The sequence below is a fragment of the Helicoverpa armigera genome, chromosome 8, assembly GCF_030705265.1.
Source record: "Helicoverpa armigera isolate CAAS_96S chromosome 8, ASM3070526v1, whole genome shotgun sequence".
Taxonomy (NCBI): domain Eukaryota; kingdom Metazoa; phylum Arthropoda; class Insecta; order Lepidoptera; family Noctuidae; genus Helicoverpa; species Helicoverpa armigera.
This window is the reverse complement of record NC_087127.1, coordinates 12,854,671-12,876,143: the sequence shown is the minus strand read 5'-3', so window position 1 is coordinate 12,876,143 and position 21,473 is coordinate 12,854,671. Positions and strand designations below refer to the sequence as shown.

At 36.1% G+C, this 21,473-nt stretch overlaps 1 protein-coding gene across 1 annotated transcript in view; it reads right to left on the bottom strand.

Moving 5' to 3' along the window:
• LOC110379719 (putative inorganic phosphate cotransporter) overlaps window positions 1–9,360 on the bottom strand; it is a 37,094-nt gene extending 27,734 nt beyond the window's left edge. Inside the window, exon 1 of the mRNA XM_021339479.3 lies at window positions 9,128–9,360. Within this exon, the coding sequence (XP_021195154.3) occupies window positions 9,128–9,170 (43 nt within the window). The 5' untranslated portion in view covers window positions 9,171–9,360. The remainder of the gene's footprint in view (window positions 1–9,127) is intronic.
• Between the last annotated feature and the right edge of the window lie 12,113 nt (window positions 9,361–21,473).

Below are 21,473 nucleotides of genomic sequence, written 5' to 3'. Positions count from 1 at the left end.
TAAAAACTGTGCAATTAATTGCATTAACTGTAATGAGTCCGTGTGCGACCACGTGACATCAATCAATTAGTTGTAATTGTTCAATCATTGACGCACATATCAAAATGTGAGAAAATGTTTACATTACCGCGATTGTTTGTAGAACATTTCTTATTAATGTTATAATGGGTATCACTAATTGAGGAGCTGTGTTCGCGTTGATATGTAACTCGTGTCACGTGTCGGGGATTTCTTGTCTCGAGTGCAAAAACTGAAACATTGTTTTTTGATCGGAATCTGACGACGCTTGATGTTATCGTGAGATTTGACGAATGATAACAATCTGTGGATTGCGGGAAATATTTTCACGTCGGGTTTATACGTTAAGAAATGTGATTTTGCAGAAATCAGGACGGATTGTCATAATTCCTAACTTTATCTCCCTACAAAGATTATCTGGTTTTCTCTGAGATTTGTGTTCAGTATAAATCAAGTTTGCGAACTCTGGAATGTAATTTACATTTCATTGTTATTTAGTAAACAATTACAATATTTTTTGCGCTCCTTTTCTTTTTTGTATCAATTTAATTAAATAGGTGTTGTATAAATATCTCGAGCTGTTTATTAATGAGCAAATTGAATATAGTTCGATTTAGCGGCCAAACTTAGAACCACAATACCTACAGTTTTTATATTCGTCTTATTCGTAGGTGCAGACTAGTGAAATAATTCAGTATGTAGGTATATGTATAGATTCGGTCCGATAACTCGGACATAGCTAATTAAATGTGTTTAGATGATATGATCGGACAGCTGGTGCCGCATGCAATGTAGCATTTGGTCAGGCAATTGTAATCACATATCTATAATTTGTAGGTATGTGTAAATAAACGTTTGTATGATTTTCTAGACTAGAGGAAAATTTTATTTGTAACCTTAGTAAGCTGTACTATCCCGGGTGACATGGGTATTTTATCCGGATGAAATCGCAGGAAACAGCTAGTCTCACACATTTTCAGTAAATGTTTAGATATTATATTGTTAGCAAACACTTTCTAGGTACGATTTCGAAGAGTTTCCAGAGTTTAGCTCGGAACTTGTTCGTAATAGGTTTACAATTTCGAGAAACTATGTGTGAGTTAAAATTTCATCGCCCTCGCGTGCACTTCAATAGAAATCCTGGTACTCTAAAGGCGCGTTAGCAAAGTGTGCGTTTGTAAGCGGTAAATGTGTACCTTCTCCAAGAAGTGTCCTTAGAGGGACTCCTGTTTTGAAGACTTTCAAAACATTTGAAAGCATTTCTGTAATGTTCCACCTGTTTACTTATCCGATATAGAATGTACCGCTGCCCAACATTCAGATGCATCGCTCTTTGACGTGCCATGCGCTCGGGAATGTTCGGGCGCGCTCGGCTGTGTCCGGCCCCGAGAGATTGATGCCCGACAGCTAATCGATAATCGCAGTCATTTGTGATACGATAACGATGCTACTGCCATCAATAATAATATAATCATTGTGCCAATTTTGTACTAAGTAGCGGCCATTCTTCGAAGGGTTTGGAAATTGCGGAGTCAGTAGTGTTTTGTTCGGAACTTTAAGCTAACTATGTACTTCATTGGATGCATGCAAAACAATATTATTCCATCCAAAACGATCCACCTAGACATAAAAACCTTTCATTGACAAAAAATGCCTTTGCTCTTTACCAAAAATATTCCACACGCTCCACATTTGTATTCAAGACCTACAACACAACGCAGAATGCATCAACAGTACCGGTAAATGCAGCACACCTAGTGAGGACATCGGAAGTCAGCGGTTCCGATGCGTATGAGTCATGCGCGTGACCAGACGCGCGCCGTTACCTTCGCCTCCACGCGCACGCGCCGCGGGAGGATAGTGGCCACCGAGTGACTGACCGAATGCAGAACAACCTTAAAGGTTGTGCGTGAAGATGACTCGGGAAGTACGACTGTAGTGTAGTGTCAGGCCTTAAATACTGTGATTTAAATTTTATAAGAAAGAAACAACAGCTCAATGGGTCTGAAAATAAGCTGAAATTGTTAGAAACCTTTTCTTTTAACAGAAGGTAACTAAGGATAAAATACCATCAGACGGTCAAATAAATAAGCTCTCAATCGTTTCTCGAGGATAGACCTTTTTCCTAACCTTAGTAAACTGTAATAGGACAACGACCTTTTATGGTCTCTGCACACAGCGGGCGGGGCGCGACGGGACGGGACGGCGACGTGACACAATGTACTAGATCGTCGCGTCGCGTCGCGCCGAGCGGGACGGGTCTGTGTGGCGGCCTCCGTAATATCTAGTACATTACAACTGCTCAGCGTCGCGTCGCCGTCCCGTCCCGTCGCGCCCCGCCCGCTGTGTGCAGCGACCATTAGCGTTAAAAATTGTTTCGAAAACTACCCAATAAACAAAAGGCAAGCGTTCTATAAATTTTCAGGTACGGAAGGGACGTGTGTTTATTATTCACAGGTACAAAATCATGTACAACAGGATTTACTCTCCGAAGCGGGTTTCCTCAGAAATCGGTCATCCCATTATCGGCTTCCCCAAATTGCCAGAATTGTGAAACATGTATGGGGATTTGGGCGGAGACCCATCAAAGTTTCTGCTTGAATTGTTAGCCCTGGAGATTGGCTCTATTGAACCCAAACGTTACTTAACTGATCAATCAACGTCGAGTGATTAGATTTCAATCGATTAGAATTTTTAAACATACACATAATAAATTTCATTTTAGATCGGAACTGATTGTGTTAAATAGTTTGTATATTTTGTGGTGAGCGTGAACTATTATAATCTAGATACGATAGAGGTTGAGATTTTCTCCCTAAAAATGTGAATCTTATAACGTATTTATGTTCAAATATACCGAGTCCCAGATTGTAAAGATCATAAATATTTAGATAGCAATAGCGGTCCAGGTCCCGCGACCTCCGCAATATTTCCAGCCCTCTTAATATTCCATGTAGATAGTTTGGTGAAGAAGCTCCGGCTAGTTTTTAGGCAGACATTTCACCTCGATTTACATAAAGGCTGATTCGGGTTAATGTTGTTTTAGCTACATTTCCCGCTCCCTCGCGGTAAACGATACCTACGAGGTTTTACCAATATTCGTATGATTATGAAGATTTACAGATCGAAACCTTTTTGGTGAAACGTTTTCCGGATTTCATGCGAATATCTTCATTGCAAGACTTAGTTATCTTATTAGCCTCTTTGAAGTCTTCATCCTCGTCTCAATAATACGTACAGTAAGTAACGTTAATTAATATCCAGGAAGATGTTGCGTTTATAGCTACAACAAAATAAAACAAGTTTGTAATGAGCGCAGTGACAGCTGGAGGCTCACATCAGATGCTCATTAGCCATTCGTTTCCGACTATTGAATTACGTTATGATATAGCGCAATGTTATTTGTCACGTGCTCTAAAAATGTGTGTTTGTCCAAAACCTGCTTATCCTTTAATGGAGCAATACGGTACTTTCGTTATAATATAGTCTCAGTCTTAAAAACGAGTAGATTACGAAAATGAAATGATGCATTGGAAAGAGTATCTATAGACCACTAAAACTAGGTGCAGAAGATACTGTAGATACCAAAATAATAATTATGTATAGTTTATAGGTAAGTCACCTATTTATAGCATTAGGCAAGTATCTACAATTTAGTTTGACCTCACCTACTATTATTCTCGTAGACGTCTAAAGAAAAAGTGAAATAAAAATTCAAAAGTAAAGGTCAATCAATAATATCCAGTTCTACGCAGTCTCTAATACTTTACTAACGTCTAGACTGGACAATTAATTATGCTAATATAGTATCCGGGATCACCGCAAGGATAGCATTTTACGACGTCCCGGCCAGAGGCAAGCGGGTACTTACTTCCTAAAGTGCAATGTGTAATCATTACTGTCGCCTTAGAATATAATGCATGTACCGCGGTAATTACAAGCCGATACTAAGGCGCAGCTAGTTTGTCATATGTTTCGTATCTACACGTCTTGTTCGATAAGGATAATGATCAGCACTTTGTCTCGTAAATAACTGTCCTATACTATTAAGTGTAATAAGCTGTCATGACTTTGGCATAGTTTTTTGCTCAACTTTATAATACAAATAGGTATGCATAATGAAGTGATCCATCATCTCGGGTTATGTAATAGAACTTTAACAACTGTTTTGTTGATACAACAATTTGCGTGAATTCTTACTCGTTAGAGGATATTTTGCTTTAAAAAACGTAACTGCATAGGGACATATTTGTCGCAATGAATCATGCACATATCGAAGAACATTCTTCAAATGAAATATTTCGGTAAATGCGACAAATATGTCTAAACAATAATAAAAACGAGTGTCGTGCAAATTGCTGATTTTATTGTAATTGCCATCAATCATTCCGCTATGCGCACCAACATAAGATATAAAAAACACGATTATAGTACAAATCACAATGTCCACGAGTGGGCAATAAAAATAAACTCTTTTGCAAAAAAAACGGGCACCTATGTGAAATCTTAGTTTTAAGGACTTTACGTGTATTTCAAAGGGTTTTAATGATTGTAGTATGTTTCTAGCATCAAAAGAGTTAGTCGAGCATGCGTGAGAGTGTATTCTAAATTTGAATTTTGTACAATTGCTAAGAAATTGGTTAAACCTTGTTTTGGACTAATCGCTAGCAGAAATTTCGTGGGTGTTTTGAAAAATTTTCGAAGTGATTTTCAGGAAAATGATAATGCAGTTTTAATTAATGATTAATGTACTTTTTTACTAGATCAAAACATTTTTGAAAAACTATGCGTATTTGATAAAATTTTCACCTGTTCTAAATGGGCTATACTGATGATTGGTGGCAATGTTAAGAGTTTCGGTATTTTAGTATAAAGCGTTCTATTATTTAGATATTGTACCCACGTGTTTTAAAATATCGCTTTTTCATAAATAAACACTATTTAGAAGAGTATCAGTACTTTGAGCTGCGACAAAACCAATTTAAAGTAAGCAGTGCCGATCTCAACTCGTCTCCCATCAGACTTTGAAATTTTTAAAAGTCTTTTAATATCTACAAAATACAGAAAATAGCACATAGACTGTTAGCACGAGGTCTTAAGGTCTCGTAGTCAATGATTTTTAAACAACCTCGTCTCTTGGGAAACTCCGTAGACCTCTGAAGATCTATGAGTCTGAGCGTTCAAATAGCGTGTTTTCATCCCACGGATATTTTATTAAATAAGTTGCCTACAATGAGATTTTCTGGCATCTACAGCACTTTCCTGTTTAAATCATTACAATAATTGGCTATCTGCTCATTTCTTAAGAAACATACGTTTGGCCAATAATTTTGAATGCTTGACTCCCTTTCAGCTAAATCGCCGTTTAGTAACCCGATACCTATGGAATTATCGAGAGCTTCAACGCGGCAATAATTTGACTTTTTAGATAACTTTAACCCTCCTCATCATTTTTCATATGGTTAATTTTAACATTTATCACAAAATTTGGTATTTTTAAATGTCAAAGTCCGATAGGAGACGAGTTGTGATCGGCACTGCTTACTTTAAATTGGTTTTGTCGCAGTCAAAGGTACTGATACTCTTCTAAATAGTGTTTATTTATGAAAAAGCGATATTTTAAAACACGTGGGTACAATATCTAAACGATAGAACGCTTTATACTAAAATACCGAAACTCTTAACATTGCCATCAATCATCAGTATAGCCCATTTAGAGCAGGTGAAAATTTTATCAAATACGCATAGTTTTTCAAAAATGTTTTGATCTAACAAAAAAGTACATTAATCATTAATTAAAACTGCATTATCATTTTCCTGAAAATCACTTCGAAAACTTTTCAAAACACCGACGAACTTTCTGCTAGCGATTAGTCCAAAACAAGGTTTAACCAATTTCCTAGCAATTGTACAAAATTCAAATTTAGAATACACTCTCACGCGTACTCGACTAACTCTTTTGATGCTAGAAACATACTACAATTATTAAAACCCTTTGAAATACACGTAAAGTCCTTAAAACTAAGATTTCGCATAGGTGCCCGTTTTTTTTGCAAAAGAGTGTAGTTTGATAAAAACTGCTGATAATTCCAGTAGTCATTTTTGTCTTGTTTACTGAAAAAAATCGACAGGCGAGAAGCGAATCCAAACTAACAATTGAAGTAATTACGAAAAGGGATAACATAGATAAACGTAATAGCTACAATGGTTTTAACAATCATGGTGTACAATTGTACATAGTACATAACACTATTTATGACGATACAAATTCGGCCAGTCATTCTACACGAGGAACAAAGTCTAAATGTTAACAAACATTACTGAAATCGGTTAGCGTATCAACCCGTATTATAGAGTTGTCCCCCACAATAGTACTTGCACTGTGCTCTTATTGTGATCCGAGTTGTTTTTCGTTATTTCTATCGATATCGGAATCGATTTGCATCGTAAACGATATTTAATGTTTTCACAATCAGACGTGTGGACATTAAACGCTAAACGCTGATGCAGATCTTGATAGCAGTTTCGTTGTATGACTTTCAATAACTTCGAAATATTGGGCACGATAAATTCTTATTTCTTTTGTATAATTCTCCAGATATGTAAACAGATATCGTGAAATTGGCTGAAAGCTATTTACTTAAATCAATATGGTTGAGATATCATTACTTTATCGAAAGTAATTTTAAAATGATTAACTGCATGATGCAAACCAATATTTACAAACAATACAATATTTACAAAATAATAATTAACCGCATCTGATTGTGAAAGCAATGATCATTATTATTTAAATAATTAATTGGAGTTTATTCCTCGCTGATTCTGAGTATAATGTTGATTTATGAATATTTTAAAATTAAAAGTCAAAACAAAGTTCTTGTAGACGAGTTATAGAAGGAACAGTTAAGGGCCGACTGAAATGGATCGTGAAATTGCCATTACTCTCACAATAGACGAACTCTTCGGAAAACAAAAAGTGAAACTAAATGCGGCACTAACGAGCGGCCATTGTGGTTGTTTACAAGACAACCAGAACAACCACACCAACCACTGCTTTGTTAACATCTTATTACTACAACTCTTAGTTCAAGTACAGTTTGAGAGAAATCATTTGATTAATTGGTTGGCAATTTGTATGGTTGCACAAGAGTATTGTTTAGAATAACAAAAAAACATAAAAACATGTCCTCGCTATGATTAATACCGTGGTCAGTCGCAACATAAACAAAGCATGGTTAGACCGAATTATCTCTCAAACACATGGTTAATACGTAATTTAAATGCCATCCGCAACATAGAAAATCGTTACAAAGTCACCATATTGGGCCCGACGCTAACTAATGATGATGTCTATTTAAAAGGGCCGGCCATTAGTGCCCTCAGACTATGTATACACAAGTATACACGGCGCTGGAAGTGGCCTGAAGGGTTTCACAATCGCCGGTGAATGTGCAGAATATACAACGAGCTCTTCACTTGAAACGTTATCTATTGTGAACACATGGAGTGCTACAGTTATGAATTCAGGTCAACTATATGCAATTTGAAGGTCCCAAGTCTACTTTTACGTAAAAGTGAAGAAAATCCTAATGGGTCTGTTATTGTTAAATACTGTATTTTAGTTATTGCGACTGTTTAGCTTACTCATCTCGTTTTAGCAATACCTTGCGGATAATTTATCATTTACTATTTCTACGAAGTATCAAAGCTGAAAATGGTTTTAATTCAATTACTACAGTTTTAGTATCAAAAACGAGACTTTAAAGTAATTCTCAATAAATATTTAGACATTTCAGTCCCGTGTGTACTCAGTACATACAAGTGTTTCATGAAAAGCTGCGTTTTAAAGAGTAGCAAATATTTACCGGCCCGGCACTATTTACACTAGTACAAACAAAATAATTTAATTTTTGTTTATTCAGGTGAAAGTTTATTTTATTTTCAATTTTATTTTGGTAAAACACTTTTGCAAAACCACCCCAACATGGTTAATATAAATTTATTAAATTACGGTAGCTGGGTGAAGTGAATATTTGAGAGAATCAATACACTGTTGAGCAGAGAGAGTGCATAGACTAAAAAAGTTTTAACAAAATTCAATAGGCAGATGTTCATATTACACAAACCTATTTTTGCTGCGAGGTAGTTAAGTTTTTAAGTTATAGTACCCGTTCATAATGGTAGGTTCAAAACCCAAAAAAAAAAATACAACGATCTCTTTGTCTAAGGAATTAACTAATTTAATCTTTTCATGTCGTAACACTCTAACTCGTGTAATTCAGTGAGGAAAACTGTTATTGTCATTGATATCTTTGTCAAATGCCATCTATCTTCATTATCACAGAAAAACCTGATAAATACGAGTAAATATGAACCGATAATCGGCAATAAATACAAGTAATCCTAACATAGCCATCGTAATCATAAGCAATAAATTACGTAAATGAAAGTATTACAGTGCGCGATAAAACTACAAAATACAAAGGAAAATAAACGATAATAACATTACTTTATGATCAGAAAATATTGTTTTTATTCGCCCATTTTTTTGGTAACCAAATATAATATGAAAAAGCATAAAAAATATTGTATTGAAAGAGAAAATATCTGAGCGCAGCTGAATTTCTGAATAGTTTAAGGTTTCGTAGCATAACGATGTATTTTGGGATGATGGTTTGTATAAGGTGCTATCGAAATGTATCAAACATTTTGCAGCTTCAGCCTTCTTGTTTATTAATTGATACAGTTATTGCGAAAGACTGTCCTAAGTTTTTATAGTTAATTTAACGAAACAATATAAATGTATTAAACGACAATAAAAAGAAATGAAGTCATTTTGAAGATAATAATGGTTCGATTTTCCGGATAAGTTTTATCTAAGATCAGGATGTGGATAAAATAGATGGGGTATTGTAATTAATTATTGATTACACTCTAGTTCCTGTTACTGATAATAATCATTATTGTGTATTGTTTACATTTAAAATGTCTGACTCATGAATTGTTAAAAAGCCATTATATTTGTATTAAGCAAAAAACAAATACAAAGAAGATTTTATACTTTTTTTTTTAACTAACAATAAAAACTCCAAAAATTGCAACTCACCGGACTTCTGCGACGACACATCTTGCGTTTCACTATCAACCATGTTCACTTCACACACTACACTGTTTCAATAAAATCAATAAAATCGTTCGTTTGCTATATCGTATCGTATGTAATAATGTATAAACAATAGTCGGTTGGTGTGGTCGCCAAGGCAACGCGGGGAGGAAGTGAGCGTCGCACGCGCGCCTCGTCTATGCGCGCGCGTCGCGCCGCTCAGGCCTTTATATCGATCGCTTAGATATGTCGCCAGCTTACTGATTTTGAACTATATTGCAAAAATATATAAGCATTTTTGAGACGTCTTGTGAGATATAAAAGCTTCCTTATATTCTACTGAAAGCCTGATTCACTGAGGCCCTTATCGTAAATGCTAGCTTCCACCAGGTTTCACTGCTTACTAAACCACTTTGACCATTTTTAACCTTTTTCTATACATTAGCTAACGAACACTTAAATATTTTTTCAAAATACAGCAGTAGGCCGTATATTTTGTTTCAAACAAACAAGACACATGTCTGTTACTCATTGACACATCGCATTGCACTTGACGCGTGTGACGTCACCGCGGCTAGAGAGCGTCTTAATGTTATGTAGAACAAATCGACAATTTGCTGATAGAAGGTGATCATCGTGACTTGCCTTTAATAAAGAAAGTGATTGTATTTAAGAAATAGTTTTTTTATCGAAACTGAAATAAAAACAAATCTAAATTGTATAAGTATAAGAATGTATCTTATAAGAAATAAAAAGCTTCTCATTTTATAAAGAACTACGTTTTTTTTAATATATTTTAACATTCAAAATGTTGGTGTGTAAAAACGGTTACTTAAGACATAAATGTATAAAGTTAAGCCACTTACTTAATGAAGACGAACTAACTTTTTCATTCGCCTTTACCCATAAAACTGTCTGACCGCTAACTTTAAAAAGACGAACATTAAACGGTTAAGTTGAACCTTATATTAACGGCGTTCCCCAATGACCCCAACTTACAATTAACAATTCGTCTCCTATAGAAGGGGGAAATAAATAAAAGGTCCCCGAACGAGCGGGGACTCGGGCGGGTCCAGAAACAGTTGGAATCCCTACTGACGTAATTAACAATAAAACAACGGACTTTCTTTGAACCCACTTCCATACTTCTTTGTTGTAAAGGTTCAAGTTGTTTTATGCGATCACGCTAAGGTTTCACAGAGTCGTTAAAACAAAAACCGACCTGAAATATAGACTGTTACTATAAACCTAAGACCACTTATCTTCATACAAAATCTCATCTGCACCTTCCAACGTTAACAGTGAAACATTACAAATAAAGTCGCATTTGTATTTGTTACTAAAATACTAAATAATATTCATGTATACAAATTAGTAGAATTACAAAGAATTTCTGATGATTGTTCGTTATTGTGATGATCGCAGTAACCGAGACACATTTTGTGTCAAAAATAACTGTTCCAGTTACACGATTGCATAAACGGTTGAAGGACATTTTTCTAATTTCAGTTTTTTCTAGTCGGGGTCAATGATATTCGTTAAACTAACTGTGATTTTCTTGAAGGTTTTGATTAATCTCTTCTTAGCATGAATTAAACGAATTGAATAGTATAATTTAAAATTGCTCCCAGTGCTTATAACACAGTTGTGCTCGCGTAAAACAATAGTCATCTTAACGTCGTATTTTTGGGAAAGAAACTTTGCTACTAATTAAATGTTCATCTCGTTAATTTGGTTGGCAGTGACGCGGACAGAGGAGGAGAGTTAATTCCCTCCGTCGCCCTCTGCACCGGGGGCAATTATGCTAAACACTGCTGTGATTATCGCCTCGATCTTTGTATATATAAAAATATAAGCACTTTCGCGGTGTTACACGAGTCTCAAGAGACCTGCTTACAATACCCCGAGCCTAAGTAATACTATGTACAACCTCCAGGGTATCTATCTCCGTGTCAATCATTTCTATCGGTAAATTCTGGTAGGTATGTTGAAATGTTGTCTAGATTTTAGCAGTGCAAGTTCAATGCCTACAACAAGACAGAAGAATCGAGTATTCGGGACTCCCCGTCTGAAGATAATCATGTTAATTACATCGCTTTAAAAACAATAATTGTTGTGCATCTTACTTAAACATTAGCAATATTTTGATACTAGAAGACAAATAATCTAAACATGTACCTACTTATAGCATCGTAATATGGGTCAAGCGATATTTTCTTGCTGTTAAGATATAAACACTTGTACATATCGGATCCTATGATTCGTAGATGTGCAAGTAGAATGTTAACACAATTAAATGAGATCCATCGTAAAAGCAAACAGTTCATATATTGGCACCTAGTGTTATCACTACGTAGTATAAAACAAAGTCACTTTTTCTGTCCCTATGTCCCTTTGTACCTACGCTTAAGTCTTCAAAACTACGCAACCGATTTTGATGCGGTTTTTTTAATAGATAGAGTGATTAAAGAGGAAGGTTTATATGTATAATAACATGCATTAAATAGTGGGAAAACACTGTTATTCCGTGCGAAGCCGGGGCGGGTCGGTAGTTCTTAATAATTGTGATCATTATACAAGTGCAGGCGTCCACTTTATTGGTTTTGCTTGTCAATTGCTACTGTTTTAGCTGTTTCAACTATTCGTAGTTACGTTTTGTACATAACAGCATGGTTTCCATAAATGATGCTGTATAAATTAATTACTTACTAAAAATATATCTGATCTCTTTTGTTTTGTTACAAAATGGCAGACACAATATGGTATTGAAAAATACATAATCAAAATACTCTCTTCTGGAAATCGATAAAAGTGCCAGTTCACCGTGACTTTTCTAACTGGATTGGTTTGATAACAAAGTTAACTTGTCATCTACTTGAAATTGCATAGCGCTGTTATAATTGATACGTAATTGCACATCATTAATCATGTTACGTAACATAGTTTCAAACTTGAATACAATTATTGCCATGAATTGTTCACGTAAGATGAAATAAATGACACGCGTCCAATGATACAGTATTATGCAGTATCACACACCAAAATATAACAAAAATAAACTACGTAACTAACTATATTAAAACCCCCCTCACGTACTAACCAAACTTATTTACGCATCTCGAGATATTTGTCACCATTTAACGTGTTTCCTTAATTTATCTTCTGATCAAGGAAAATGCACGAAATTATATTGCCTGAGGAAAACGGTGTCGAAAATCTTGAAACTCGTCCTTAACTAGCATACCTAGGCTATATCCGTGTGACAGCTGGGAATATTGATGCGAAGAGCTGCATTTGTGATCGGTCAAGGCGCCAAGATGATAATCTATCTCAAAGAACGTGCATCGCTAGGTTTTTCCAATAGAAGAAAAAGGATTCTTACACCAAAAGGAATTGTATTATTCGGTACCTACTGTTTCTCAGCTGCGTCCATGACCAGAAGTTGATACCAATATATTGGGAAACGTTCGTGAAAAGGTGTTCAAAGTTATGATCATAACTTGGAAAAATCATATTCCCTTGCATTATCCAGCTTTAGAGTAAGTTGCTAAGTAAAGTTTGTGTTCTGCGGTGTGAAAAGTTGGTGGTACATTCATTTAAAAGTGTCTACTGTAAACCCATTTTATTTCTAAAAACGTGATTTCTACTGTATAATAATTTTTATGTATTCATAAAAGCTTCGTCTTTATCTTCTCATCTTATAATAGCCAAATGATCGAACTAGCTAGCTCTGCCTAGACTGCAAGGTCGAGTATGACAGTCAGTTACGTGACATCTATCAGGTGCAATATCGAACAGTTCTCAGAATTGACCCTCTGAGGAAGACGCACTTAGTTATTGTTTTGTACAAAGTGTTAATTTAATATTCTGATTGTAAAGGATAATGTGGTTTGTGCTCTGCCTGTATGCTTAGCATAAAACAATTGCAGTGACGCTCGAGTTAGGTGACGTCTGTTTTCTTAAGCTATAAGTAATTTGAAACTTATTTAAGGTTGATGATCACCTGCCAATAGCTCCCAAACACTATTTTTGCTAAACTTTACTAATAATATATAGCTGAAGTTTGTTTGTTTGGTTGCAAGAGCTAATCTTACGTAGTACTGGTCCGATTTGAAATTTTCAGTGTTAGATATTATCAAGGAAAGCTACAGAGGACTTTTTATCTGGGTGCCTGAAGTAGTTGACAAGAAGCAGAGGTGAAACCGCCGTGGAATATGAGTAAGCTTCGAAGAGCTTACATACCTAATTTTTAATCCTAACACGATAAAATGGTGAAAACTGATAAACTGTATCTGGGTTACATCATGAATGGCCTATGTTGTGCTTGGTATGTTGGTATGTATGTCAATCGCATCACCTCAACCGAGATATTACAATCGGGCGAGATCAGGAGCGATAACGATAACTACTGAATGACGGTTTAACACTATCTTGATAATTTTGATGTATTTACATTGCATAACATTTCATTGATAGTAAAATTATCTTCTTTCATTCACCTGTCCGTCATAATTTGTTGTTTTGTTTTTTGCTTTATTATGTCACGGAAGTCTTTTCTCATATTTTTATTACGGAGTCCATGATATTATTTCAAGTTAGTCTAAAGGTTAAATTGTTATCATCAAAGCTATTTGTACGTGGAGCACGTACAGTCGAGTCAATTAATTTCACACATTAGGACGCTCTATGGTTTTCCTTCACATTTATCATTTTGTTTTTACCGCGTGTCCTCTTGGATAAAAATCTATTAATAGCCAGTCTATATTGAGGCCTACATTCAAATGATTAACATAGTAAAAAATATATTTAATCCATGGCATTTTGAAGAACTGATTTAAATGCCTTCATCTTTGATTTGAAGCTCTTTATTAACAAACCTATTTAATTAGGCCTTAAACGATTTAGATTTGGATCTAAGACGCACGACCTAGGATCAGCTTTGTATTGTCTTGTTGAAACGAGATGTAATGATCAAGTTCGACTAAAGGACAACAGATCGATGCGTGATTGATATTCTGATGAGATGCGGCACGTGCGACTGTGGCAATCACTAGATTAACTTGTAGTAACATTATAATATACAAAAAAGTTGATTTAGTAGTTCTTGTGTTCAATAAATAATAATAATATGAAATATCAAAAAATAAGTACTCACATATAAATTCGCGGTATAGTCCCGGAGTGACACTCAAGTAGCGACCTCATTAGTAAACTATAAATTACAATATTTTCCTCCACAAGTTAACATACTTAGCAGTTAAACATTAGATATTCTAGTCCTAATACAATCTGTCCTTTCACTTTTCGTACTTGCGCGATTATAAGGAAAATACGTGAAAATCTATCTAGGACAGATTCCATTAGATAGATTATTTACTTGTAGGCTGTATGTGTTGCTATCCTCTATACAATTTACACAGTCTGTTTCCCAATTATTGGACAGCAAAAGGGCGCTATATTATTGGGCGGTAAACTTATAACTTTTGTACTAAGAATAAATAAAATCGATAGCGGCTCAGCAATTGATAGAATACTTGTCTGGTCTACTAACTGGGAGTACCTATCCAAATTAATTCAATTAGGTAGGAATTTATTTACAAATAACTTTTTACAATAACTTAATAATAAATATATATACAACATACAACTAACTTATTACCTAATATATACACTTACTATAAATAAAAATATTTAAAAAATTGCATCAAAAAACTCCTCCTCATCGCTGCCCACCGGGAGTGTACCCAAGAGGCTGGCAGCATTGCCACGTTGGATGGCAATGCTTATGGCAATTCTGGCTGTGGGCGAATGGGAGTCAGGTTTATGGCTTCTGGCTCTTCCGTCGTCAAACATAGGCACCTTGTTTGACGACACCACTTTCCGGCTAGCTATTTGCTTGCGTTTGGGTGCTCCGTGCTGCTCTCCTCACCGCTGCCCATGTGGTGAAGCTGTCAGCAGCCTTGGACACCACGGCTTGTCATGTAGCCGCAGCGCCGGCCGTTTTGCACGGCATGCGAATATCAATGACATAATCCGTCGCGCTCTTGTTGCCGTCGGCGTTCCAGCCATATTAGAACCCAGTGGTCTGGTACGCGACGATGGCAAGAGACCAGACGGTATGTCGTTGTTCCCGTGGAAGATGGGTAGGTCTTTAGTATGGGACGCGACCTGTGTCGATACTCTTGCACCATCTCACCTTCCTAGCTCGGCGCGATGTGCTGGTTACGCTGCTGCGGCTGCAGAGGACCTCAAACGGCGCAAATATAGTACCCTGGTGGGTAACTATACCTTTGAGCCGTTTGGGGTTGAAACCCTCGGGCCGTGGGGTCCAAGTGCTCATCTCCTATATAAGGATATCGCTAAGCGACTTGCTGACACTTCAGGTGACCCAAGGGCTGGTTTTTATTTTGGCCAAAAAGTAAGCATTGCCATCCAACGTGGCAATGCTGTCTGGTCTACTTGATATGATAAAGCTATTTTCCTTCTCAGAACCCGAATCACTATTCAGAATTTGACAGAGGTCAACAAGATGAGCCAAGTGTGAATTTCCATATCTTGTACAAAATGGCGTACTTGTATTTTCATTATTCTGGATACTGATAGGTACTCAAGATAAATGTAAAAAAATACCGCAGCGAGAGAAAATAGTTGCCAAAATATTGTACGATTAATACAGCGAGCCAGCGATCCGAATAAAACAGATAAATCCATTAAGAATTCATTTGATGAGCGATTCATTAAATAACGCAACTAGCTCGAAACACGATTAATACCGTTCACTAGGAAAATGATTAATTTTGCGTTTTGATGGCCATTATAATAAAACTAACTATTATGTTTTATCCTGAGGGATGATACTGTTATTGTAATGAGATTAACTATAAATTAATTATTATGTACGTACGCCAAATATTATTGTGTTACGATAACCCCAATTTGCGCGCTGTTCGGTTCAGTAATACTATTAGCATTTGAATTCTATAAAATAATATTATAGCAGCTAAGTGCCGATTACAGCTGAATTTAAATGCTGACATTAAACGATTACACCTAATTGATGATTCAGTGACCTACAATTTTTCAGTGGGAAGTTTTCATATCGGACATTGAACCGTCTTTTCTATAAGGCGTAGTGGAGGAGTCACGTGTTATATTCAGCCTTTATTAGATCAGCTATCAAGGTCTAATAATAAACTTTATTACCCATAAATATAACGCTTACGCTGATTTTATGTAGTACAGCACGTTTCCCTCAGGCGAGAACTATCACAATGTGTTGGGAAGCATCCGATGGAATTACCAAGTCATCGACAGCGACGCTTTACGATGGCTCTAAGTACCTCACGTTTATTGCTATGTTTGAGGGTAGTAAAACATCCCCTAGTGGTCGTGAAGGTCGACTAGTGTTTTGTTATAGTTGTTATAGACTTGTGTTAATTGTGTTCGGGGATTCGAAATTGAAGGCTTGGAGCATAAAGAAATAATACAGTTAATGTAATTGAAAGTATTTTAGATGCCTAAGAGCAAGTTGAAGTACAAAAATGGCTGCTCGGGTAGTATTGAAACAGCTCTAGAAGTTCAGACTATCTGTGTACAACATTTTATTTAAATCGGTTTAATTGCTTTGGCGTGAAAGCGAGACTGACAGGCAGAGTTACTACTTTAGCATATTTATTTTTTAGAAAGGATAGAGACTAAAGACAATGGGTATAACCTTAGCCTGTTTACCTTATTATTGACACACAAATCACGCGGATTAAGTCAACAAGTTTGATTTATTGTAAGTGACACGAGATGGCTATCGCAGCACTCGAACATAATCCAGATTATGTGCCACAATCTAGCTGATAATGATAAACTAAATAATTGACAGCTCCTCTTAATGATCAAGTGTTTGCTGAAGATATCAACTGTTGTGGTCAAGAGACGTGTCTAGGTGTATACAATGATCAATGGTTGTTGTTTTACAGGTATGTATGGTTAAAGTGAGAGATAATTGTGATTAAAGGTTGGGTGTAGAAGTTGAAAAATTCGCTGTTGCTATGCGTGTCGTAGTTTCGATCCTTATTTGGGACCACTCCATCCGTTTGTGGGATGCAAATTGAAGAGAATGATTTATGAAGTAAATTGAAAGTTGTGACGAAAAACTTTTTTTTTGGGTATTTAATTCAAACCCTAACTCACGTTCGCTCTTTATCAACAATTGGAAACCCTCTCACACAGCTTCCATAAAGGGAATTAATAAAATGTAGGTCATTAAAAGAAAACATAAAAATACTAGTGTCGCTATAACTTCATCTGCCGACGCCTGTTCCCTGAGGCGAGCACGTGCGTGCGGATAGGATATCGTCACGACGTTATTTTTGCTCCAGGAATCAGTTTCCTTGTTTTAATTTATTATTTTTCTAGACTTCTCTCTCGGTTTCATCCAATTCGTGAAAATAGATTTTTCAAGTTTCAACTGCTTTGAGCAAACTTTTAACCTCCTAATTAATGAAGTTATTTTCGGAGTAAGTCTAAGCTAAGTTAAAGCTTTGTTATTTTCAACTACCATGGTTGGTGTCCCAGGTTTGATTCCCAGTCCGGAACACAGATCAAAGAGCCAGTCTATCAAATCTACTAACACTCAGTAACATTATCGATCAAGCTATCAGCGAGCGTGGTACAAACAGAACCCAGGTAATCAGTGCTGTTGCAATTACCGCGCTCATCTGATTGATTGCCGCACATCATGTGGCGTGGCCTGTGGCTGTGGCGCGGCGGTGGCTGTGGCGTGTGGCGTGTGGCCGCGCTCCGTCGACGCGTGGTGAGATTTGATGAAATTATCTCGCATCTATAATCTAGTAGGTGAGTGATTGTCGGCTTATCAGATAGTGAACGCTTATCATCGTTGGTGTTTTGTTGAGCTGCTACTGGGCTAATGGTTGCCATAATCAAAGCAAGGCAGGATGATTCAGTATTGAGTATTGCATATTGTCCGATAATGTATTGAGACTTAATGTCTGAATGGGCCTAAACTCTTTCGTTCAAAAAAAAATCTTTAGTATTTCTTTCAAAAAGCTTCAACAAAGCGTGCTACTAAATTAGTATTAATTTAGTCCCCAACATTTTAGCGTTCCTGTTCTATTTAGGTGTAAGCTCCTTAATTAATTAGAGTGAGTGTTTTCGCAAACAATCGCGGCATTCGCTGCAGCATACATTAATTGTATCATTAAATGCTATGAGTGCGCTCCGGTGTCGGGCGCGGCCGTATATTACGTGAGCGAACAGATTCCGCTGAGCGCTCCTCGTGGCGACAGATTTATGGAAACATTGCTGTATTTTAGAGGATTTATTTGTAAAGGAAATTGATAGGTAAACCAAGTATAATACTAGGACTTTATCAAAGCAGCATTCATGAAAACAGGGATCTTATGGCGCTCACCACTCGTTCTCGAAACTTCCTTTATGATTGTCTCAAACTATATTAAGTTTTCCTTTTGGCCAGGTTAGCCGATATTAAGGCAAAAAATATTAAGGCATATTGCGTAAGTGAAAAATAAAATAAATTTTGTAATATCGCAACAGAATAAAAGGTTCCGATCATATGAAGAGGTCCGTTTCTGATAAACGGAACGTAATTAATGAATTTACGAAATGAAATGAAATGCATGTGAATTCAATTTATTACCATAATGACGTTGTAAGCTGTAATACGTCTGCTCTGAACAATTCCATTATCACGGAGACGGCTCGTGACGCTGCCGGCCACAGACACAGACCAATTATTGTTTTTCTTTTATCATTTATTGCAATACAAATTAAATTGATGTTATTATATTTACACAGATTGGGAATGAATCAGATCAATGAACAACCAAAGTTATGTTTCCCTACTCCTATCGTCTGAAACATAATGCACCACAAAGTTTGTCTCTTATGTACTTATTTAGATGCCCCGTAGTTTAAAATTGTGTTTGCCACACGTGGAAAGAAACACGTTTCTGAAACTGTACCAATAACCGAAAACAATCAAGTTAGACACCAGTATTGCGAACCGAAAGCGAATCCAATATCTCCATATTAGCATCGGCAACATACTCGTTCACGATACCGCAGTTAATATTCCGCAAGGCAGTCCCCCGAGCATTGTGATTGCACCCCACGAATATTCCACGCTGAAGTATGTTCTAGCTGCCCTATAACCTAGCCTGCCAATACCGGCGCAATCTCCGCACATATTCAATTTACTCCAGAATTGCACAAATATAACTCGGCTGATTTACAAGACTCCATAGTTCCAGAGCGTGGGACTCTGCAGTTAGTTACACTGAAATTGAAGCGGAACATTGATATACGGGGTGCTTCGTCGCTGGAATTTACTAAACTATGGTTCTACATTTTTGGTGCGAGCAGTTTGTCACTGGTAATGGGCTATATGTGTCCGCAGTCATCAGTCTGAAGCGGGAAGCTCATCCATAACACTAACAACCGAAACTCCATCGCCAACAAATAGCAAAAATATATCCGAGCAACATCGATAAACGACGCCTAAAAGAAAATAATAGCAATCATTTTTTAAGTGAATCTACAATCAATCTAAATAAGTTTTGTAAAGCGAGTCCTCAGAACACTAGCTCCGGTCGTTAATATTCACAAGATTAGCCAACTAACTGCTAGATAAAGTGCGCCATTTTACTTTTAATTAAACTCTTCGTCTGCTCTTGAAACTAGGAAAACTTCTTATTGTCAAGTTTTATGTTTCGCTTTTTTGATTCTTTGTAACTTCGGGTCACAGAGTGACTTACAGCAAAACTAAACTTTTTAACTACTAAGTTCGAGACGAGCTAAAAATATTAATACTTACGAGCCTTCTTTATTAAAAAAAATATTTAACAGCTAAAATAGACGTAAAATCTACAACCTCACCCAGAATATTGTATTCATGAAATATTCGAATACGACTTATCGTTTATTCTCAAATCTCTTTAGAAAAGGGAACCTTAAGCTGTTTGTGAAGATCTTTACCAAGTGCGAGGCAAACTGAGCACCGCGATGTGTTCCGAATAAAAATGTGTACTTCCAGAGACTTAAGTATGAAAACCTTGTTCTCTTTTTAATGCCCCTTTGTTCAGGATTTTAGATAAGAATGCCTGACTTTAAACTGAATATTCAAACTATAAAATTCTTTAAAATTCTTCCCCTTATAGCTCCTTTGGTAACGCACTAGAAAATGTAAAGGCTTTCAGTTCCCCAAAGTAAAATTTTCATACAAAACACATCCTTATCCTAGCACTAAATAATTTTCCGGCTTCCCATCCTTGCATCCAAAGCGCTCCTAAGCGAACCCGGAACCTCGTCTCACGTAGGTACCTCGGGTTCAATACTCACCGACGACACTAGGGAAGGTTACTGTAAAGGCTATGACTCACGCCGATCTCGCATTCATTACACGTAACGTATTAGGCCGGTATCGCTTGGATTCTCGACACGTATACTATAGACCAGTGGTAATGGTCATATGAATTTTGAAGCAATAGTGTGCACTGGTCCTGGACGGACGTGTCTTCGGAAATCTTTAGATTGTGTAGTCTCAAACTGATCCCGGAATAACATATGAAGTTTGGTGAAATATTGATAGTATTGTTTACTTAGGCCAGTCTGACCAAGTTAACAAAAAAAAAAAAAACTAAAAAACACGCTTTTTATAGAAAAACGAACTAAAAAATAGGAAATAAATTTTAATGAATTTAAATTAAGAAAACAGTGTTAAAAATTTCAATGAATATAAATTAATAATAGTGTGAATACAAAAAAAATATTTAAAAAAAAGCGTGGGGTGCATGGTGTCAATAGTTATAAATATTTTATTGACAGATATGAGTACAGTGATTTTCATTTCGATAATATCTTAAAAAGCACCCCACGCTTTTTTTAAATATTTTTTATTCACACTATTATTAATTTATATTCATTGAAATTTTAACACTGTTTTCTTAATTTAAATTCATTAAAATTTATTTCCTATTTTTTAGTTCGTTTTTCTATAAAAAGCGTGTTTTTTAGTTTTTTTAAACTATTATTTATTTTCTACTTTTTAGTTTGTTTTCAAACTATTATTTGTTTTGTAGAATTAAAATTCTCTTTAGTATACAAAAATTTGTCAATATTAGAGAAAACGGCTAAAGATAATTATTGGAAATAAAAATTAACATCGAGTCCTGCCTTATCGACTGTAGAGAAAAATTCTAGAAAATTTTAATTAATTTTCTTACCTTATCGACTATATATGAAAATTATATAAATTAACAAAGATCATATTTTGCAAATTGAAAAGCCTAGAAGTCGGTGTCTAATGGATGTTACTAAG